The sequence below is a fragment of the Panthera leo genome, chromosome C1 (genome assembly GCF_018350215.1).
Source record: "Panthera leo isolate Ple1 chromosome C1, P.leo_Ple1_pat1.1, whole genome shotgun sequence".
Taxonomy (NCBI): Eukaryota; Metazoa; Chordata; class Mammalia; order Carnivora; family Felidae; genus Panthera; species Panthera leo.
The window spans coordinates 43,899,371-43,923,138 of NC_056686.1; the positions used below are offsets into that span (position 1 = coordinate 43,899,371).

Below are 23,768 nucleotides of genomic sequence, written 5' to 3' on the forward strand. Positions count from 1 at the left end.
GAATTTACTTCCGGGCCATAAGTTTTTGTTTCTTCAGTTTCTTCTGGGATATCTTTTTCTTCTGTGCAACTTCCTCTTCTGGTTTAGGAATAATCTGCTCTTTTTCAGTCAGGATCATCTCAGGGTGGCAGGGAGCGCTCATGTATGGATTAATCCAACAGTGAGCCCTGTAAGTTCTATGACACATCTTGGGGGCTTTGTTCACCTGGATGTGCTCAACGCTGAGAGAATCTGCATCTAAACCCTTAAGTTCAGCATTACTTTCTGCATTTTTAAGTGTGTGCAGTAAAAATTCAGCACCCTTTGGGCCACCGACGCTGTGTCCAGCCCCACTATTTGGCCTGGGCACACCTACTAATTCCATGACTGTAGTTACAGAATGGCACACATTGCTTCTACAAAGTGACATCTTTCAGATACTTGGTGGCTTTTTGGATATGCATACCTTGATGGTATGAGTAGTTTCATGTATGTTCTTAAAGTGAACACGATTTCAACCTCTTGATTTATATGATTTTGTTGAGTTTTCTGGACCAAGTGAAAAGTGAACCATTTTCAGAGATCACCTCAGGCCACTCTTGAGTGCACTTTTAAAGACAATTTAGCTCAGTTTGGATAATGGTTTGTTGGGAGCAGTCCTTAGATACAGGAACCCTTGTTTCAAGTGCAATGTCAAGACCCAGACTTAAGCAATGGAAGCTGCACTAGGGTCTGGCAGTGGAGATGGAGATATGGGATGGTATTTGGGAACTTTTCTGGAGCCAGAATTGGCAGAACTTGGCCAAAATTGGGTACAGCAAATGAGAGAGTAGTGAAGGATGATATCATTTCTGGCTGTAGTAGTTCCAGTTCCTAGAAATGGAAGAGAATAGGAAGGTCTGATTTAGGAGAAAGATAGCAAGCTCTGTTTTGTATTCTCTAAGTGTGAGGTGTCCCAATATCAGATGTGTGTGTGTGTGCATATGTGTGTGTGTGAGTGCGTACTCATGATTGCCTAACATATTCCAGGCCCAGCATCTAATAAACGTGTTCTGAATGAGGAACTGGAAGATTCACTGATAGTTACACTTCCTGAGGGCTCCACCAACCCTTGTTCAAGTCCTGGAAGGGTTCAATGAGAAAGGATGGGAATCAGTCAATGATTCTCTCAGTCTTGGACAGGATTCGCTAGCTGTTTTACGGCTGTTCTCTGCACTCCCTACTTGGGGCCCAAGGCTTGGAAGCAAAGGCCAATAGGTAGCCTGTGGCTGTTGAGTCAGTAGTGAGCTCCTTTGACTCCCTGTGTCCCATCAAAGCCCCAAGAATCCCACTCTTCCCAATGCACAACGTCCCTTTGGTGGAGGGTGAGGCATGGGCTGCCCCAGTCACTGGGGCATCTGCTGTGTCAGGGAGGTAGAGGTTACTCTTTTCCACAGCCCAAACCACTCAGGCCTTCCAAAATCCTACTCACAGCCTCATAGGCTGCACTTGATGCATATTTTTCCAGGTTGAAAATGCCTGTCTTTGATAACTATGGTATGTGTGTGTGTGTGTTTGCAAGCACACGTGTGTGCATACACACACACACAGCATGCACACAGGTGGGAGGGGTGACGAAGGGAAGATCTAGGGTTTTTGGAACCTGAAGATTAAAAAAAATGTTTTTTAATGTTTTTATTTATTTTTGAGACAGAGAGATACAGAACATGAGCAGGGGAGGGGCAGAGAGAGAGGGAGACACAGAATCCAAAACAGTCTCCAAGCTCTGAGCTGTCAGCACAGAGCCTGACGTGGGGCTCGAACTCACAGACTATGAGATCATGACCTGAGCTGAAGTCAGACGCTTAACTGACTGAGCCGCCCAGGTGTTCCAGAACCTGAAGATTTTTTTTAAGGCTCTTCTTTAAGTAAAAGAAAACAAAAGTGTGAACACAAACTTAAGTGCAGTACCCTTAGTAAAAGACTGTACAAGCAAGGAGTTCTGGATTTTTATATTTCAGGTAGTATGTTTCAGGCCATATGTTCTGTGCCAGGCACTGAAACTATAACCACTCTAGGTGGGAGGCTTTACACTTTCCATGTTAGAGAATAGCAGGATGAGGGCCAGAGGGGGAAAGTCTCTTGCCCAAGTACACTCAGACTAGTAAGAAGATGAACCCAGAACCATCTGACTCCAAATCTCTGGTCTTTTCAAAGCCAAGCGATAGATGCACAGCAAAATTTGTAGAGTGAGTAAATGATTTCGTGAATGGGTTAGTGTATGAATGAATAAGAAATGAGTAAGTGACAAAATGAGCAAGTGAAAGAATAAATGAGCGAGTAAAGAAGAAATAACGAGATGAAGTAACAAACTTATTCATTGAACAGTGACTGTGTGCCAGGGGCTGTGTTAGACTCTTAGAGATCTTGCTGCCTAGCGGGGAAACGTGTGTGATGGGGGAAGTGGACCAGATACCATGGGAACTTACAAGTGGACCTCACCTGTCTGGGGGACCTAGAAGGCTCTTAAGCTGAAATTTGAAGGGTGAAGCCACAGGTGCTGGCCAGGGGAAGGAGGCTGGAGAAGGGTACGCCCAACCTTTGGAAAGCCCAGACCTAACCCGGGAGCCTGGCTCTTTGGAGACACACAGAAGAGTTGAAGGGTGGTGGAATGGAATGGGGAAGGGAGTTTGGAAGGGCAAGAAGGGTGAAAGGGGAGTTAAGACCAGACACAGAAGGGCCTTTTAGGTCCTGCTGGGGATTGGAGATGCTGTCCTGAAGACGATGTAAAGCCATGGAGGAGTTTAGGTAGATGGGTGGCATAAAGAGATGGTCTTGGCTTCCCTGAGGGCCAGTAGGATGGGTGGCCTTCCTCTCCTTGACCTCCACTTCCTTAAGTATGTAATAGAACAATAGTATCTAACTTCCAGGACTCTGTGTGTGTGTTGAGGCGGGGGGAGGGGGGGCGGTGAAGCATTTGGTTAGCAGGAGTCATGGCCGGCTTGTAGACTTTGCTCAGTAAGCATTGAGAAAACATATTTCACCTGACTCAGTCTTCTTCTGTCGTCTCCTCCCAGGGGCCCATTCCTGCTTAAGAACACCATGAATGCAGGTGAGCTGTCCCAGTGAGTCCCACAGGGAGAGGAGCCCAAGTGTGGAAGGGGGGTAGGGTGGGGGCACCGGGGAGCTAACCGGCAGGCCGATTGCTGGGGTGAGGCAGGCTGTGGTTTTGAGGATTGTCCTGGGTTCTCCTCCATGTGGCCTGCCTCACCCAGAACAGGCAAACTGTCAACGGCAGTGGGCAGCTCTACCAGGGCCGTTTTGGGAATCTAGTGTCACAGCCATTTGCAGAGTAGTTCTAGAAATTTAGGCTGGAAGTAGGGTAACCTGTAAGGAGGCTCCTCCTTCCCCTTTTCTACCTTTGGTGGGTAAGGCCTCATTTGTCTGGTATTTGTGGACTTCTACTCTATACCTGGCACTGTGCTAGATGCTGGGGATGTCCCAGAGACTAAGGGAGCACAGTCCTTGCCACCTCTAGCACAGGCTAGAACACTAAATGGGTCATTGGAATAAAGTAGGATGAATATTTTCCTGGGAAGAGTGCGCTTGGCAAAGCACAGTGACACGAGGTTCCGAGCCAAGGGAACTGTATTTGTTAAGGGCCCATAGCTGAGAGGAAGCAGGGTGTGGTCAGAGAAACCCAGGGGATACAGCTGGCACTGAGAGCACGAGGGGGAGAGCTGTGTAGATGTGGCTGTAAAGGTGGACTGGGCATGGTTACAAGGACCTGGGAAATCACACAAGGGCCTTCATCCTAAGGATAGTGGGGAGCTGTGGGAAGGTTTTAAGCATGGCTTAAAAGGTGAAGTGTGGCTGAATTTGCTTTTCTTCCTCTCAGGGGCATTGTAGGGAGTTCAACAGTTGGCTTTTGGAGAGAAGGGGCAGTGGCATTGAGAGACCTCCAGACCAGGCATGGCTCTGAGCCCAGGGGCTAATCTGGTCCTCTGTGAAAGCTCGAACATGACTCCCAGTCTCAGCCTGGCAGAGGCCCCAGATTCAGGCTCCAGCACTATCTCTGAGCCCCACACAGACATGGGCCTAGTTCCTCTCTTGAACCCACCCTTGAATCCTGGCTCAGATCTTGTTCCAGACCTCAATTCAACTCTGAGTCCTGTCTCAGAGGAGGCCCCTGGCCTGGTATCTGGTAACACCCCCAGGCCTGGTGACAGCCAGACTGTGCCCCCAGTCTCCCTCCAGATCACCACTTCCCACTCTGGTGAAGCCCTGGGCCTGAATTCAAATCATGTCTCAAGGCCTGACTCACAAGGGGCCCTGGGTCCAGCCCCAAACCTTGTGCTGAGCCCCAGCTCTACTGAGGCCCAAGATCTGAGCTCAGGGAAGCACTCTGGGCTCAGTTCTGAGGAGGCTTTCAACTCTCTCTCAAGCAAGATTTTTGATGTGGGTCAGAGTAACTCCAGTCCTTCCAGGACTGATGCAAACCCATTTCTAAGGCCCTATTCAAGAGAAGCCCTGGTGGTGGGCCACTGCGTCTGTAGGTCAGGCTCAAAAGCTCTCCTTATTCCAACCTCAAATTCTTCTCTGGACTCTGACTCCAACCAGCTACACAGTGTAGGCTCAAGAAACACCTCCAATCTGTACCTCAATGTGGGTCCAGGTTCTTGTGGGACCCTGATCCCAGATGCCAACGAGACCATCACTGTGGTTTCACATAACAGCTCTGGATCTGTCTCAAAAGGAGTTTTGGGTACAGCCAAGGGAACCATCAATGTGGCTTCAAATAACAATCTCAGGTCTGACCTGAACATGACCATCACTCAAGCCTCATGCTTGACCCTGATTCCTGGCTCCAGCAATAGTATCAGCCTGCATTCCAGCACCCGTGGACCCAGCTCCACCCTTTCTCCACCCTCGTGTATGACTCTGCTCTTGGGCTCCAATGAGACTCTCAGCCTGGGTTCCAGCCTCATCTTCAGTGACACCTCTACCCTGACACTGAGCAGCCAGCAGGATTATTTTGAGGACAATAGCATCCATGCCATACCCTTGGACAAGAATCTGGGGAGCTGGGATGAGATGGTTGGCACTGAGACAGGCCAGTTCTCGCTGGGGTTCCCCACCTATAATACCATGGACAAGGACACCACAGCCTTCCAAAGCATCCCAGGGGGTGAGTATGGCAAGGGTGATGGCCCCAGAGAGGGCAATTCCCTGGAAGAATTTTGTATTCAGTCTTGCAGGGCAGGGAGTTGGGGGGAGGAGAGGAGAGGAGAGGGGAGAGGAAGGGAACAGCATACGATGGACAACATGCAATATATTAATTACCCACAAGAGATCCAGTGCTCAGACTCTGCTTGCTATGTGACTTGGGACAAACTACTTTCTATGAGCGTCAATTTCCTTAACTGTAATATCCCCATGTCATAATATTTTTATTATGTCCAAATTATGTGTCCAATAGCTAACAATACATTTCTTTTGAAATGTATGCCTCTTTCTTTCTAGTTAAATTTCAGACCTGGCTTCTCGGGTTGCTAAGTTTGACGAGTGGAGGGGCTCCTGGGTGGCTCAGTCGGTTGAGGGTCCATCCTCAACTCAGGTCATGATCTCATGGTTTGTGAGTTTGAGCCCTGTGCTGGGCTCTGTGCTGACAGCTCGGAGGCTGGAGCCCACTTCCGATTCTGTCCCCCTCACTCTTTGCCCCTCCCACGGTCGCGCTCTCTCTCTCTCTCTCTCTTTCTCTTTCAAAAATAAATAACATTAAAAAAAAGTTTGACCAGTGGCGCATGCAGACTCTGGGCTCAGCTCACTTCTGTTGAGTGTTTGATGTTCCAACTTGAGCAACGACTTGAAATCCTGTCTGGAGCCTGTACCTCACCTGTGATATGCAGGAGTTCTATAAATTAATCCCTTATCAATTTTTTATGTAAAGATCTTTTTCCAATTATTTATATCTCCAAATATTTTTGTTTGTTCATGAGCCAATTCCATATTGTGATTTTTTAAAAAATACCACGGCTTTGTAAATATGTCTTTATAAAGATATAGTATGTATCTGGTAGGGTGGGAATTCCTCTTTGAAGTTCTTCTCAAAATTATTCTGAGGACAACAGCATCCACACTGTGTCCTGGAGGTTATTAGTAGACCCCCTTTCTTCCATATACATTTTATTATTGTCTTTAATTATGTTATTTTTAAAAATTATTTATTTATTTATTTTTAAATTTTTATTTTCTAAATTTACATCTAAATTAGTTAGCATATAGTGCAATAATGATTTCAGGAGTAGATTCCTTAGTGCCCCTTGCCCATTTAGCCCATCCCCCTCCCACCACCCCTCCAGCAACCCTCAGTTTGTTCTCCATATTTAAGAGTTTTTATGTTTTGTCCCCCTCCCTGTTCCTATACTATTTTTCCTTCCCTTCCCTTATGTTCATCTGTTTTGTCTCTTAAAGTCCTTATATGAGTGAATTCATATGATATTTGTCTTTCTCTGACTGACTAATTTTGCTTAGCATAATACCCTCCAGTTCCATCCACGTAGTTGCAAATGGCAAGATTTCATTCTTTTTGATTGCCGAGTAATACTCCATTGTATATATATACCACATCTTCTTTATCCATTCATCCATTGATGGATATTTGGGTTCTTTCCATACTTTAACTATTGTTGATAGTGCTGCTATGAACATTGGGGTGCATGTGTCCCTTCGAAACAGCACACCTGTATCCCTTGGATAAATACCTAGTAGTGCAATTGCTGGGTTTTATTTTAGTTTTTTAATGTTTATTTATTTTTGAGAGAGAGAGACAGAGACAGAGACAGAGCGTGAGCAGGGGAGGGGCAGAGAGAAAGGGAGACACAGAATCCAAAGCAAGCTCCAGGCTCTGAGCTGTCAGCACAGAGCCCGATGCGGGGCTCAAACTGCAAACCTCAAGATCATGACCTGAGCCCAAGTCAGACACTTAACTGACTGAACTACCCAGGTGCCCTTATTTTTATTATTTTTTTAAGATTTTGTTTTTAAGTAATCTCTACACCCAACATGGGACTTCAACTCACGACCCCTGGATCAAGAGTCATATGCTCCACTGACTGAGCCAGCCAGGCTTCCCTTCCGTATGCATTTTATAGTATATTTGTCTAGGTCTTCAAAAAGCCTTTCTGGAATTTTTATTGGAATGTTATTAATTTATCCATTTATTCAAGTTCTTCTTTATGTTGGATATATCTTTTGCTAAAATTTAAAAAATTTCCATATAGATCTAATGCCTTTTTTTTTTTTGATAGGTTAATTCTTAGGTACTTAAAAATTTTTTTTTTAACATTTATTCATTTTTGAGTGGCAGACAGAGACAGAGCATGAGTGGAGAAGGGGCAGAGGGAGGGAGACACAGAATCTGAAACAGGCTCCAGGCTCTGAGCTGTCAGCATAGAGTCCGACACGGGACTTGAACTCACAAGCTGTGAGATCATGACCTGAGCTGAAGTCAGACGCTTAACCGACTGAGCCCCCCCAGTGCCCCTACATATACCACATCTTCTTAATCCATTCAACTGTTGTTGGATATTTGGGCTCTTTCCATAATTTGGCTATTGTTGATATCGCTGCTATAAACATTGGGGTGCATGTGTCCCTTCAAATCAGCATTTTTGTATACTTTGTATAAATTCCTAGTAGTACAATAGCTAGGTTGTAGGGTACTTCTATTTTTAATTTTTTTTTTTTTTTGAGGAACCTCCATACTGTTTTCCAGAGTGGCTGTGCCAGTTTTCATTCCCACCAACAGTGCAAAAGTGTTCCCCCTTCTCCACATCCTCACTGGTGTGTCCTGAGTTATTAATTTTAGCCATTCTGACCGGTGTGAGGTGGTATCTCATTGTTGTTTTGATTTGTATTTTCCTGATGATGAGTGATGTTGAGCATCTTTTCATGTGTCTGTTTGCCATCTGGATATCTTCTTTGGAAAAGTGTCTGTTCATGTCTTCTGCTCATTTCTTCACTGGGTTATTTATTCTTCAGGTGTTGAGTTTGGTAAGTTCTTTATAGATTTTGGATACTAACCCTTTATCTGATAGGTCATTTTCAAATATCTTCTCCCATTCTGTGTCAGTTGTCTTTTAGTTTTGTTGATTGTTTCCTTTGCTGTGCAGAAGCATATCTTGGTGAGGTCCCAATAGTTCATTTTTGCTTTTATTTTCCTTGCCTCTGGAGATATATCAAGTTAAGAAGTTGCTGCAGTTGAGGCCAAAGAGGTTGCTGCCTATTTTCTTCTGTAGGATTTTGATGGTTTCTTGCCTCATATTTAGATCTTTCATTAATTTTTTAATTTATTTTTGTGTATGGTGTAAGAAAGTGGTATAGTTTCTCATTTTTCTGCATGTTGCTGTCCAGTTCTCCCTACACCATTTGCTAAAGAGACTGTCTTTTTTCCATTGGACACTCTTTCCTGCTTTATCAAAGATTAGTTGGCCATGTATTTGTGGATCCATGTCTGGGTTCTCTATTCTATTCCATTGATCTATATATCTGTTTTTGTGCCAATACCCATACTGTCTTGATGATTACAGCTTTGTAATACAGCTTGAAGTCCCAAATTGTGACGCCACCAGCTTTGGTTTTCTTTTTCAACATTACTTTGGCTATTTAGAGTCTTTTTGTGTTGATACAAAATCCATACAAATATTAGGATTGTTTTTTCTAGCTCTGTGAAGAATGCTGGTGTTATTTTGAGAGGGGTCTCATTGAATGTGTAGATTGCTTTGGGTAGTAATGATATTTTAACAATATTTGTTCTTCCAATCCATGAGCATGGAATGTTTTTCCATTTCTTTGTGTCTTCCTCAATTTCTTTCATAAACTTTCAATAGTTTTCGGCATACAGATCTTTTACATCTTTGGTTAGGTTTATTCCTAGGTATTTTATGGGTTTTGGTGCAATTGTAAATGGGACCAATTCCTTGATATCTCTTTCTGTTGCTTCATTATTGGTGTATGGAAATGCAACTAATTTCTGTACATTGATTTTATATCCTGCAACTTTGCTGAATTCATGTATCAGCTCTAGCAGTTTTTTTTTCATCTGGTGGAGTCTTTGGGTTTTCCATGTCGAACATCATATCATCTGTGAAGAGTAAAAGTTTAACTTCTTCTTTGCCAATTTGGTTGCCTTTTTTTTCATTTTGTTTTCTGATTGCTGAGGCTAGGACTTCCAACACTATGTTAAACAACAGTGGTGACAGTGGACATCCCTGTTGTGTTCCTAATCTCAGGGGGAAATCTCTCAGTTTTTCCCCATTGAGGATGGTATTAGCTGTGGGCCCTTCATATATGACTTTTATGATGTTAAGGTATGTTCCTTCTATCCCAACTTTCTTGAGGGTTTTTATCAAAAGCGCTGTTGTATTTTGTCAAATGGTTTTTCTACATCTATTGACAGGATGATATGGTTCTTATCCTTTCTTCTATTAATGTGATGTATTATGTTGATTGATTTGTGAATATTGAACCAGCCCTGCAGCCCAGGAAGGACCACTTGATCATGGTGAATAATTTTTTTAATGTACTGTTGAATTTGATTTGCTAGTATCTTGTTAAGAATTTTTGCATCCATATTCATCAAGGATATTGGCCTGTAATTCTCCTCTTTAGTGGAGTCTTTGTCTGGTTTTGGAATCAAAGTAATGCTGGCTTCATAGAATGAGTTTGGAAACTTTCCTTCCATTTATATTTTTTGGAACAGTTTGAGAAGAATAGATAGTAACTATACTTTAAATATCTGGTAGAATTCCTCTGGGAAGCCATCTGGCCCAGGACTCTTATTTGTTGGGAGATTTTTGATAACCAACTCAATTTCTTTGCTAGTTACAGGTCCGTTCAAATGTTCTATTTCTCTTTGTTTGAGTTTTGGTAGTGTGTGAGTGTCTAGAAATTTGTTATTTCTTCCAGATTATCCAGTTTGTTGCTATATAATTTTTCATAGTATTCTCTTATAATTGTATTTCTGTGGCGTTGGTTGTGATCTCTCCTCTTTCATTTGTGATTTTATCTATTTGAGTCCTCTCCTCTTTTCCTTTTGAGAAGTCTGTCTATGGGTTTATCGATTTTGTTTATTTCAAAAAACCAGCTCTTATTTTAAAAACCAGCTCTACTGTTTTTTTTTTTTTTTTTGGATTCTATATCACTTATTTCTGCTCTAATCTTTTTTATTGTTGTTGCTATTTAAAATTTTTTTTTAATGTTTATTTTTGAGAGAGAGACAGACAGACAGAACACAAGCAGGGAAGGGACAGAGAGAGGGAGACACAGAATCTGAAGCAGGTTCCAGGCTCTGAGCTGTTAGCATAGAGCTCGACACAGGACTCGAACTCATGGGCTGTGAGATCATGACCTGAGCTGAAGTCGGACGCTTAACCAACTGAGCCACCCAGGTGCCCCAATTTCTGCTCTAATTTGTCTTACTTCCCTTCTTCTGTTGGCTTTGGGCTTTACTTGCTGTTCCTTTTCTAGCTCCTTTAGGTCTAAGGTCAGGTTGTGTATTTGGGAACTTTCTTGCCTGAATCGTCCTCTTAGGACTGTCTTTGCTGCATCCCAAAGGGTTTGCATTGTCGTGTTTTCATTTTCATTTGCTTTTATGTATTTTTAAAATTTCTTCTTTAATTTCTTGATTAACCCATTCATTCTTTAGTAGGATGTTCTTTTTAAATTAGTTTTCTTTATTTTTGAGAGGCAGAGAGAAACAGAGCACGTATGGGGGAGGGGCAGAGAGAGAGGGAGACACAGAATCTGAAGCAGGCTCCAGGCTCTGAGCTGTCAGCACAGAGCCCGATGTGGGGCCCAAACTCATGGACCGTGAGATCATGACCTGAGCCAAAGTCGGATGCTCAACAGACTGAGCCACCCAAGCACCCCTTTAGTAGGATGTTCTTTAGCCTCAATGTACTGGGGGGCTTTTAAAAGTTTTTCTTGTGATTAATTTCAAGTTTCATAGTGTTGTGATCTTAAAATATGCATGGTATGATCTCAATCTTTTTGTACCTTTGGGGGCTGTTTTGTGACCTATTATGTGATCTATTTTGGAGACTGTTCCATGTGTACTCAAGAAGAATGTATATTCTGCTGCTTTAGAATGTTCATTTATTTATTTTTGAGAGAGAAGGAGAGAGAGAGGGGAGACAGAGGATCCGAAGCAGGTTCTGTGCTGACAGCAGAGATGTATTCTGTTGCTTTAGGATGAATGTTCTGAATATATCTGTTAAGTCCATCTGGTCCAATGTGTCATTCAGAGCTGTTGTTTACTTTTTGATTTTCTGCCTAGATGATCTGTCCATTGTTGTAAGTGGAGTATTAAAGTCTCCTACAATTATGGTATTATTATCAATAGGTTTGCTTATGTTTGTGATTAACTGGTTTATATATTTGGGGCCTTTCATGTTGGGGGCATAAATATTTATAATTGTTGGCTCTTCTTGATGGATAGACCCCTTCATTATGGTATGATGCCCTTCTTCATCTCTTGTTACAGTCTTTGTCCTAAAATCTAGTTTGTCTGAAGATAGTATGGCTACTCTGGCTTTCTTTTGACATCCATTAGCATGATAGATGGTTCTCCATCTCCTTACTTATAATCTGCATGTGTCCTCAGGTCTAAAATGAGTCTCTGGTAGGCAGCATAGAGATGGATCTTTTTTTTTTTTTTAAATCTATTCTGATACTCTATGTCTTTTGATTGAGACATTTAGTCCATTTACATTCAGACTGGTTATTGAAAGATATGAATTTAGCGCTATTGTGTTATCTGTAGATTTCATGTTTGTTGTGATGTTCTCTGGTCCTTTGTAGTCTTGTTGCTTTCCACTCAGAGTCCCCCTTAGGATCTCTTGCAGGGCTGGTTTAGTGGTCATGAACTCCTTTAGGTTTTGTCTGTCTGGGAATGTCTTTATTTCTCCTTCTATTTTGAATGATAGCCTTGCTGGATAAAAAATTCTTGGCTGTATATTTTTTTCTATTCAGCACATTGAATATTTCCTGCCACTCCCTCTGGCCAGCCAAGTTTCAGTGGACAGGTCTGCTACTTACTTTATGTGTCTACTCTTGTAGGTTAAGGCCTGTTTGTCCCTAACTGCTTTCAGCATTCTCTCTTTATCTGTATCTTGACAGTTTCACTATGATATGTCATGGTGTTGACTCGTTTTTTGTTGATTTTGAAGGGAGTTCTCTGTCCCTCTTGGACTGGATGCCTGTTTTCTTCCCCAGTTTAGGGAAATTCTTAACTATAATTTGTTCAAATAAACCTTCTGCCCCTTTCTCTCACTCTTCTTCTTCTGGAATTCTTATGATACAGATACTGTTTTGTTTCATGGAATCACTTAGTTCTCTAATTCTCCTCTAGTGATCTCGTAATTTTGTTTCCCTCTTTTTTTCAGCTTCATTATTTTCTATAATTTTTATCTTCTACTTCACCTATTCTTTCCTCTGCTTCTTCCATCCTTGCTGTCACTGTTTCTAGTTTATTTTGCATCTCAGTTATAACATTTTTTTTTTTTTTTTAATTTTTTTTTTTCAACGTTTTTATTTATTTTTGGGACAGAGAGAGACAGAGCATGAACGGGGGAGGGGCAGAGAGAGAGGGAGACACAGAATCGGAAACAGGCTCCAGGCTCCGAGCCATCAGCCCAGAGCCTGACGCGGGGCTCGAACTCACGGACCGCGAGATCATGACCTGGCTGAAGTCGGACGCTTAACCGACTGCGCCACCCAGGCGCCCCGTTATAACATTTTTAAAGTCATTCTGATTAGATCTTAGGTCTTTGATTACTGCAGGAAGAGTTTCTCTGGTGTCTTCTATGTTTTTTTCAAGCCCAGCTACTAGTCTTATGACTATTATTATAAATTCTTGTTCAGATGTATTATTTACATCTGTTTTGAGCAATTTCCTGGCTGTGATTTCTTCTTGGCTTTTGGGGAGGATTCCTCAGTTTTGTCATTTTGGCTAAGTTTCTGGTTTTTGCATGTTTTGAAGGCTTGTTATGTTTCCTGCACCTGTAAGTACTACTGTATTAAAAAGGGGTCATACACTGTCCAGGGCCTGGTGCTTCAGGAGGTGTTTTTGATATATGTGGGATGCATTCTGTTGTTGCATTTTGGCTGCTCTATCCCACTGGTCAGTCCTCTGCAGAGCTCCTCCTTGCTTGTAGTGGGGGTGGTGTGCTTTGATTTGTTCATGGAAGTAACCCTGGGGATAAAAAAGGAAAGCAATGGGGAGCCTGATCCCACAAAAAGAGAAACATGAAAAGAGAGAAAAGAAAACCAAAAAGAGAATAAAAAAACTATAAGGCTAAATCCAGAGAAGGAGACAGGAAAATAAAGAAGAAGAAAGAGAATAGGTGGAAAAAGAAAAGAATAAAAATGGTCAAGAAATTATATATTTATAATTTGATCAAAAACAAATCAAGGGCACCTGGGAGGCTGTCAGTTGAGAGTCCGACTTTGGCTCAGGTCGTGATCCCAGTTTGTGGGTTCTAGCCCCTTGTTGGGGTCTGTGCTGACAGCTCAGAGCCTGGAGCCTGCTTCGGACTCTGTGTCTCCCTCTCTCTCTGCTCACCCCTGCTTGCACTTTGTGTCTCTGTCTCTCAAAAATAAATAAACATTAAAAAATTAAAAAAAAATCAGAAACTATGAGCCTGATTCCCAAAGAAAAAAAAGAAGAGTGAAGAAAGAAAAAGAAAAGAAAAGAAAGAAAGGAAGAGAAAAGAAAAGAAAAGAAAAGAAACAAACAGTTGTCTGTTGGTGCCTGGGACCTGTGGTTGTGCTGGTCTGGAGGAGAGGCTGGCTGCCTTGAGTCAGTAAGTCTGGCTCCAGTAGATAAACATTTACCAGGTGCAGAGGGGCAGGGTTTGGTGTAAGCGGGTCTGCCTCCACTGGGGGCTGCTGTGCTGCTCTCTGAAGTCCCACCATATTGGTGTTGGGGGGGAAATGGCGACACCCCAATCTCTCCTCCACTGAGCAGTTATCTCAAACCATGCTATTCAGGCAGCCCTCACTGGGGCAGGCGGCTGGCCCTGCTTCACAGTTCTCCCTCACTTCCCAGGCGCTCACCTGGGATTCAAAACCCCAAGCCTTAAAGGGCCCTGCACCGTGTGGCTCCTCTTCCCTGTTCCAGAGTAGAGGCGCTCCGCCCTTCTGATAAAAGGCCTTTGGGTGGCACCTGCAGAGTCTTTTATCCTTGTGGAGGCAATAAACTCTTCCCAAAGTACCTTGGAAGGGGACTGTTCTCTCCCAGTGCACCCCTGAGATCCCTACACTGTGCTCTGCACTCTAGGGCCTTCTCCCTCCTCCCCAGGAGCATGAACCATGGCTCCAAGCTTTGCTTCGGAGAGAGTTGTGCACTTCTGAACCTCTGAGTTTCAGCTCATAAGGCTGTTTGCAAAAAAGAAAAGGGCACTCTCCATATTTCCCATTCCCCAGTCCATGGTACAGAGAGGTTTTCCTCTTGTGCTAATCCAATGCTGCACTTTCACAACCCTCTTGCTTTTTTTCCCTTTTGTCTCTCCACAGAAAGGGTTCCCTCCCCTCTGTGCCTATACCATTATATCTCTCCCAATTCACATACACGCACCTTGATCCTGCCAGGCTCTTTCCCTCCAACTGTGGAGATCCTCCTACCGCCTTACAGATCAATTTCCTGGATGTTCCAAGTGATCTGACCTCAATACAGCTGTGTTTGAGGGATGAGGAAAATCTTGGTCCCTCTACTTCTCTGCCATCTTAACTCGCTCTATCATATGTTATTGTCCAACACAATTCCTATTTTGAATATTGATGGTGCTGATGATATAGAGCAGCTTTAGGCAGGTTGGTTTTTTCTTTAACCAGCTTTATTGAGATATAATTTACATAAAATTTATCTACTTGATGTATACAACTTAATGGTTTAAAAATATACATGGTGTTATTCAGCCATTACCACAATCAATTTTAGAACATTTTCATCATTCCAAAGAGAAACCTTAGACTCCTTAGATGTCATTCCCAACCCATGACCCCCAGCCCTAGTCAACCACCAATCTACTTCCTGTCTCTATAGATTTGCCTCTTTCGAACATTTCATATAAATGGAATCATACAATATGTAGTCCTTTGTGATTGGCTTCTTCTACTTAGCCCAATGTTCTCAAGGGTCATTCATGTTGTAGCATGGATCAGTAGGATTTCATTCCTTTTTATGACTGAATAATATTCCACTGTATGGATATACCACATTTTGTTTATCCATTCATCAGTTGATGGATATTTGGGTTGTTTCTGTCTTTTGGCTGTTTTGAATAATATTGCTCTGAACATTCATGTATAAACTTTTGTATGGATATGTTTTCATTGTTCTTTGGTATACACCTAAGAGTAGGATTGCTAGCTCATATGGCAACTCTGTGTTTAAGTGTATAATTCGGCGGCATTAGTCACATTCACAATTTGTACAGCCATTACCACTATCTAGTTCCAAAACTTTTTATCACTCTAAACAGAAGCTCGTACTATAAAGCAATAGCCCCCTTGCCTCTCTCCCTAAGCTCTGGTGAACTCTAATCTATTTTCTTTCTCTGTGAATCTGCCTACTCTAGATATATCATGGAAGTGGAATCATGTAATATTTGTCCTTTTGTGTCTGGTGTATTTCACTTATCATAATGTTCATCCATGCTGTAGCATGGATCAGTACTTCATTTCCTTTTATAGTTGAATAAAATTTCAAATGTGTATTACATTTTATTTGTCCATTTTTACCCGTGGGTGGGCACTTGGGTGTTTCCACTTCTAGGCTATTGTGACTCAGGCTGCTGTTATATAAACACCAGTGTGCAAATATCTGTTTGAATCATTATTTTCAATTCCTTTAGATATACCTAGGAGTGGAATTGCTGGATCACATGGTTGTTCTATGTTTAGCTTTTTGAGGAACTGCTAAACTATTTCCCAGAGTAGCTGTACTGTTTTGCATTTCCCCCAGCAACGTACAAGGGTTCCAATTTCTGCACGACTAATCTCCCCTTGCCAACACTTGTTATTTTTCAGAAACATTTTTATAATAGACATCCTAAAGGCTGTAAAGTGGTATCTCATCATGACTTTGATTTGCATTTCCCTAATGACTACTGATTTTGAGCATCTTTTCATGTGCTTATTGGCCGTTTGTATATCCTCTCGAGAAAAACAGCTATTCAAATCCTTTGCCCATTTTCAAATTTGGTTGTTTTTTGTTGTTGAGTTTTAGAAGTTCTTATATATTGTGGCTATTACTTCCCTATCAGATGTGTCATTTGCAACTGTTCTCTCCCATTCTGTGAGTTGTCTTTTCTTGGTGGTGTCCTTTGATGCACAAAAACTTTAAATTTTGACGAAGTCCAATTTGTTTATTTTTCCTTTTTGTCTGTTCTTTTGGTGCCATAGTTATGAAATTATTGCCATATCCAGTGTCATAAAGTTTTCCTCCTATGCTTTCTTCAAAGCGTTTTGTAGTTTTAGCTTTTAAGCTTCGTCTTCGACTAATTTTTGTATGTAGTGTGAGGTGGGGGTCCAACTTCATTCTTTTGCATGTGGATATCCAATTTGCCCAGAACTATTTCTTGAAAAGGCCACCTTTTCCACACCGAATGGTCTTGGCACCCTTGTCAAAAATCAGTCGACCACACATATGAGGGTTTATTTCTGGGATCTCTATATAATTCCATTGGTCTATATGTCTGTCCTTATGCCCAAACCACACTGTCTGGGTTCCTAGAGCTTTGTAGTAAGTTTTGAAATCAGGAAGTGTGAGTCCAGCACCTTTTTTTTTTTTTTTCAAGATTGTTTTGGTCATTTAGAGTCAATCTTTGCTGTTTAATAGGAATGTTTCATTCATTTGCATTTTAAAAGACAATGTATTTTCAAATTGCATTAGCCTTTTAAAAACTTTTCCAAGATGGGGCGCCTGGGTGGCTCAGTCAGTTAAGCGTCCTACGTCAGCTCAGATCATGATCTCATGGTTCGTGAATTTGAGCCCCCTGTTGGGCTTTGTGCTGACAGTTCAGAGCCTGGAGCCTGCTTTGAATTCTTTGTCTCCCTGTCTCTCTGCCCCTCCCCCACTTCACATTCTGTCTCTCTCTCAAAAGTAAACATAAAAAAAAAAAAACTTTTCCAAGGTATATAACATGTATCAGTAAAATATGTAAAGTGTACTACGAATCTCAAGCGTACAGCTTGGTGAATATTTACATCTGTATACATCTTGGTAACTATCACACAGATCAAGACATAGCTCTTGGGGCGCCTGGGTGGCTTAGTTGGTTGGGCGTCCGACTCCGGCTCAGGTCATGATCTCGTGGTTCGGGAGTTCAAGCCCCACTTCGGGCTCTGTGCTGACAGCTCGGAGCTTGGAGCCTGCTTGGGATTCTGTGTCCCCCTCTCTCTGCTCCTCCCCCATGCACACTGTCTCTCTCAAATGAATAAACGTTTTTAAAAAAAAGACAACCAATTTGACAATAAATTTCATATATTAAAAAAAAAAAAGACATAGATCTTTTCTGGCAGCCCAGACCCTCCCTTGTGACCTTTTCCATTCGATACCCCTTCTTCTGGGGCAGGGTTTCTCAACCCTGCTGTTATTGACGTTTTGTGTTAGAGAATTCTCTGTTGTGTGGATGTAGGTGTGGGTGTGGGAGGGCTGTTCTCTGTGTTGTAAGATATATCCCTGGACTCTACCCAGTAGATGCTATTATTATGATACTCATATTGTCCCCAGTTTGGCCAATGGGATTCCCTTTAAGCAAGCTTTTGTGTCTCTCTGACATGTCCCCATCATTCCTTAAGTAAGCTCTCTTCCTTATTTTCGGGTACAAGATGTCTCAGCCTTGTTCTGTACTTTCCTGCCCAAGTCCCAGACTCAGCCATTTCTCCAAGGAGCCTTGTTCCTTTCAGTGGAAAATGGTACCTAGGAGACAAGATCTTGGAGGAAGCTGTGTTCACTATGCTTGGTGACTCTGCTTCTCCCTATCGGCTCCTCCAGAAGCCTCTAGTGGCCAAGGTGGCCCCGAATAAAGTTCCACGCACTTAAAGGCCCTCAGCAGGAGAGAGGCATTCTCTTTTTGGGTTTTTAAAGCTCACCATTTTTTTTTTTTAATGTTTATTATTTTTGAGTGAGAGAGACAGAGGGACAGAGAGCAAGCAGGGGAGGGTCAGAGAGAGAGGGAAACACAGAATCTGGAGCAGGCTCGGCTCTGAGCTGTCAGCACAGAGCTTGATGCAGGGCTCGAACTCACAGACCGCGAGATCATGACCTGAGCTGAAGCTGGCCGCTTAACGGACTGAGCTACCCAGGTGCCCCCATCCCCCTCAGTGTTCTTAAATAAAGGGCTCTAGTGGTCCTGTTCAGCTAAAAGCCCATCCCTGGGCCAATCACCATGGCTGGGGGCATGGGATGCTTTTACTGGCCAAGCTTGGGTTCCAGGCCCACCCCTATCTGAAGAGGGGATGATGGGTGGGCTTGCATAATTCATCACCTGACTACATGGAAGGGGTAGCCCATGGGGGAGAAGGGCCTCTTTCACCAGAAGAACGATGAGGAAATCCAGGGCTGACAAAACAGGGCATCTACTCTCACAAATCAGAGTTTAATTACACATTGTGATAACAGTCAAAAGAAGAGAATAGGATGATGCACAAGAGGACCATAGTGAGCCCTCCTTTACCCTGCAGGTCAGGGAGACCTCTCTGAAGAGTGGCAGGCAAGCAGAGATTTGAACAAGAGCCCTAGCTGGCCAATGGGTTACGGTAGTCGAGTGGCACCGCGTGGAGTGTGGTAGTAGAGTGACTACTGGGGCAAAGGCCCTGATGGGGAAGCTTTCCCTGGTCTGGAAGGAGGATAGTATGGCGAGAGCATGGCGAGCAAGAGGAGAGCAGCAGGAGGTGGGCTGGGGAGGCGGGACAACAGCGGACACTGAGGGCTTGGAGGCACTGACAAGCATGGCCCATTCAGTGGAATGGGTGCCCCTGAAGCCTTTTAGGGAAGGGAGCTCAGTCTGGCTGCTGGGGGAATAAAGATTGGAGGGGCCCAGCGGGGGACGGGAGACAGAACTGTGACACCAGAACTGCACCGTATCCTTACTCTCCCTCTTATCTCCTCATTGAAACTATGACATTCAGGAGCCTTCAGTGAAGTAGTGGCCTCATGCCTGGTGGACATGCCGGGGAAGAGAGACGATGGCACCAAGATGGCTCTGGTATGCTTCCTGCCCACCCCCCAGATGACTTTCCTGGGATGCCCCTCCCTCACTCTTTGGCCCCAGCAGACCCCGTTTCTCTGCCTGGCTCTTCTTTTCTCCATGGGACTCATCACCATCTGATGTACAATATGCTTTACTAGTTCATCTTACTTTTTTGTTAGCCTATCACTCTAGAATGTATCCTCCATAAATCAGGGATTTTTGTCTCCTCGTCACAGCTCTATCCCCAAAATCTAGACCAGTGCCAGGCACATTGTAGGTGCTCGATAAATGTTTTTTGGACAACTGAACCAACTGTGAGAGGGTCTCTAAAAGGGGAAGAAAGGCTAGAAATGGCCATTTTCAGGCCACATTCCCAACCCAGGTCTGGGCTTTGGGAGGCCAGAGAAAGCCAGCATCTACAGGACTTGGTGAGGGCCAGTGGAGGCAGACTGGACAGGTTGGTGGACACGAGCGTGAACACATGCAGTGTGGGGGGAGACTGGCTGGCAGACAGAACCTGGAGGTGGGGGATCCACCCAGGCCGGGCCATGGAAGAGGGAGGCCCTGCCCTCAGGCTGCTTCAGAGGCAAGCTCCAATCCCTGGGGTGGCACAGGGTGGGGGATGGAGAGAGGGTGACAAGACTAAGAAAAGGTCCTGCATTTGGGGAGCATTGGTCTTCATCACATGGCATTCTTCCAGTTGTCTACCTTAACACACTGGCCCTTCTCTCTTCCTCATTCTTGCCACACTCAATCCTGCCCCAGGGCCTTTGCACTTGTTTCTGCTGCCAGGGAGTTTCTTCTAATCTACAAAATGGGTGTAATAATGTTTTTTTTTTTGAGAGAGAGAGAGACAGAGCATGAGCAGGGGAGGGGGGGAAGGGGCAGAGAGAGAAAGGAAGACGCAGAATCTGAAACAAGCTCCAGGCTCCGAGCTATCAGCACAGAGCCTGATGTGGGGCTCAAACCCACAAACAGTGAGATCGTGACCAGAGCTGAAGTAGGATGCTTAACCGACTGAGCCACCCAGGTGCCCCAAAACAGGCATAATAAAGTTGAAGTGAGTGCACAGCACTGAGCATGGTGTCTGCAACAAATAGGGTTGATTATTGCAGTCATTCAACAAATTGAGTCCCTACTATGTGCAAGGCATTGTTTCAGGCACTAGAGATGCTACAGAGAAGTAACATTCTAGTTTGGGGAAACAGGTGATAAATCTAGCTACCCCCTGTCACCACGCAAAGTTGTTCCAATATTATTAGCTATTACCTATGCCGTGCATTGCATCCCTGTGTCGTAATTATTTTATAATGGGAAGTTTGTGCTTTTTAATCTCCTTCTCCTATTTTGCCCATCCCCCCAGCTCCCTCCCCTCAGGCGGCCACCAGCATGTTTTCTGTATCTGTGAATCTGTTTCTGTTCTCTTTCATTGGTTCATCTGCTTTGTCTTTTAGATTCCGCATCTAAGTGAAATCATACAGTATTTTCCTTTCTCTGACTTCTTTCACTTAACATAATGCCCCTTAGGTCCATCCATGTTGTTGCAAATGGCAAGATCTCATTCTTTTTGATGGCTGAATAATATTCCTGTGTGTGTGTGTGTGTGTGTGTGTGTGTGTGTGTAAATCTCACACATCTCCTTTATCCATTCATCTCTCGATGGACACTCAGGCTGCTTCCATATCTTGGCTGTTGTAAATAACGCTACAATGAACACGGTGTTGGCACATTTTTTAGAATTAGTGTTTTTGATTTCTTCAGCTAAATACCCGGAGGTGGAACTGCTGGCTTGTATGACAATTCTGAGATTGTCCGGGTTCAGTGAGGTGGCCCTTCTGCTCTGAGTGGTGTAGACTGAGGTCACTCGGGAGCAGGGGCCCTAACATCCAAGATGACCCTCATCTTCCAGGGTCTCTCTCCACACAGTGTCCTCATTCCATATCTAGCTGGGCTTGCTTATAGCATGGCAGCTGGCTTCTGGAAGGAAAAGGCTGCCAGTTCCCTTAAGGGCTAGGCCAGGAACTGGCACGTCCTCACTGCCATGGCATTCTATTGGTCCAAGCAAGCAGTAAGATGAGCCCAGATTCAAGGGCTATCTGTCCTCTTGACTGCAGTGGGAAGAACCTGTGGCATCTTTCACCCACCACACTGCCCATCACGTTCCCTTGTTTCGCTTTCTTACTACATGAAGGTAGTTTATCTTTTTCGCGTCTTTTTTTCTTCTTCTACCTGAAAAGAATGAGAACGAATAGATTAATTGGACACTGGTAAAGGTATTCCCTCTCTCAGGTGGCAGAATGCCTTGATCTGACTAGGATGTGCCCTTAAGAGTGGATACTAAAGGGGGCGCCTGAGCGGCTCGATCAGTTAAGCGTCTGACTTCCGCTCAGGTCATGATCTCACGGTTTGTGAGTTCGAGCCCCGCATCAGGCTCTGTGCTGACAGCTCGGAGCCTGGAACCTGCCTCGGATTGTGTCTCCCTCTCTCTCTGCCCTTCCCCGCTCACACTCTGTCACTGTCTCTCTCTCAAAAGTAAATAAACATTAAAAAAAAAAAAGAGTGGATACTAAAAAGCCCTTAAAAGGTTTTAATAATCATGGGATTTCAGCCGGAAGGTCTCCGCACCTCTTCTGTTCCATCAACTCCTGCCTCTTCTCCCTCAGTTGACTGGAGAGGGGGAGTGCTGTGCACTGAATTCTGGTTCTCCTCCAAATGCTGCCCTTCAGGGATTATCCAACCCCCTAGTCCTCACTCTCATGGTCTTCTCAAATCTGCACCCCCACCGCGATTTCTCATTCCTCTGGAGCCCATGCTTAGGGGCTGGCGGCTGGGGCTGGGGTGGCGGTGGCTGGTGGGAGTGCACGGTGGTCCCTGAGGGCGGGGGTCAGCGTGCCTCTCACCCTGTGGCTTTGCCCTCTGCTGCCTCCGAGGTGGAGAATGTCATCACCCTCCAGGAGAGCCAGGATGCGCTCGAAGTGGACGTAGAGAAGAGGACCTTGATGAAGAAGATGATGGTGTGGGAACCTCGTGCGGGTCTGGAGAGCTGGGTGGGGAGGAGGTGGACGTCCCCGTCCACCCACTGATGAGACACGGCTTGAGGTGGGAGGAGGACAGTGGAGGAGGCAGGACGCTTGGCCTCGAGCCTCAGTCCACCTCTAACTGCCCTCCGCCACCCTGAGGAGCTTGATGGGCCATTTCCCTTCTCTGAGCCCTGTGAGCCTTCCCACCTCATAAGTACCTGTGGTAATGCCTGCCTCACTGGCTTGTTTGTGGTGAGGACACAACCAGTAGTGAGTTCCCTGGAGAACCTCGGGCGCCTGGGGCAGTCATTATTATTTAATACATTCTTTCCCCAGAAATTCCTCCTGGTGGGAAACTTCCAAGAGCTTCCTATCATCTTGCTAAATAGAGTCCCTTCTCAATTGTCCACCAGACTGGTTTAGGCCACTGAAGTCCCTGAGATCATGTTTAGCTTTGGGTCCTTTACATAAAATCCTCGCCCTTGATAACTTCATTTAACTAACGTTAATTGAGCATCTACTGTGTGCAGATGCTAGATCCAAAGTGAGGAGTCATTAGGACGTTTTTAAAGGAATCCACTTTGATTCCCCCCTCCCCCCCCACCAAGAGCCATTCATGGTATTTTTTGCTTTGGCCCGGTCGGCGGCCCAAATATACCTCCTTACCACGCGGCTGCCAAAGCAGTTCTTGCTGACCTGCTGAGCGCCACGTGTGAGGTGCGGCTGGTTAGGGTGCAGGGTGTTTTTGGTGGCCTTGACCTGAGAGCTCAGGACAGGGTTTGAGCAGTGAGCTGGCTCTCCCTGCCAGAGGCCCTGTGCAGCATGGAGGTGGGGAGTTCTGTCCAGGCTCAGGGGCTCCTGTGGCCTGAGCCCCGGGAGGAGTGGCGGCCTCGGTCCTGGGGGCCTGCAGTGGCCTTGCCCCCCTCATTGGCCCCTCTGTGGTCTCCTGTCCAGAGGCAGATCCAGGAGGAGCCACTGGATTCCCTCTCGAGCACCGTCCGTTGGCAGGCCATGGAGACGCTGACCCAGCTGAGGTGTCCACAGCCTTCTCCCCGACCCCCAGCCCTTTCCTCGCTTCTCTGGGCTCCGTCTGTCTCTCCCGAGGCCTGTCCTTGGTGCCTGCCCGGTCCTGTGACCTTCCCTCCCGCCTCCCCGAGGCCCTCCCCTTTCCCTCCTCCCCACCTCACCGTGCTCAGGCCAGGCCCAAGCCCCCAGCTAGGCGCCCTCCTCCCAGCCCTGCAGCCTTAGCTTCCTGCCTCCCGCCCAGGGGCCCCTCCCTCACTCCTCGCCCTGGTTTTCTGTCTCTCCCCCACCCCCCAGTCACACCCCTCCCGTTCTGGGTGTGCGAGAAAGGTCAGAGCTGGTGAACACATGCGTGAAGAGTGTGTTCTCCCTGCCCTCTGTGCAGGCCATGCAGGAGAAAGTCGAGGCCAAGGTGGAGGCCATACAGGTGAGCCCTCCGGGCTATCAGTTTCCTTTGAGTGAGGCGCATTTCAGAACTCCCAGCGGGGAGAGAAAGGGCATTCCAGAA

General features: G+C 45.0%; 1 protein-coding gene and 1 pseudogene across 11 annotated transcripts in view; one reads left to right on the forward strand and one right to left on the reverse strand.

Moving 5' to 3' along the window:
- Nucleotides 1–23,768, forward strand: part of MROH7 (maestro heat like repeat family member 7) — a 59,303-nt gene that overhangs the window by 6,268 nt on the left and 29,267 nt on the right. For 7 of the 11 annotated variants that reach the window (XR_006205974.1, XR_006205975.1, XM_042951734.1 and 4 more), the window contains exons 2-7: nt 3,036–3,070; nt 3,857–5,146; nt 19,156–19,232; nt 22,148–22,231; nt 23,192–23,271; nt 23,558–23,687. Coding sequence is in view for 9 of the 11 variants with exons in the window: in XM_042951734.1 (XP_042807668.1) it covers nt 3,931–5,146; nt 19,156–19,232; nt 22,148–22,231; nt 23,192–23,271; nt 23,558–23,687 (1,587 nt within the window). In the remaining 2 variants the exon portion in view is untranslated. Of the gene's footprint in view, nt 1–3,035; nt 3,071–3,856; nt 5,147–19,155; nt 19,233–22,147; nt 22,234–23,191; nt 23,272–23,557; nt 23,688–23,768 lie in introns of those variants that run through there. The other 4 variants (XM_042951738.1, XM_042951739.1, XM_042951741.1 and 1 more) reach the window with 4 other exon arrangements.
- Nucleotides 5–553, reverse strand: LOC122227330 (annotated as a pseudogene).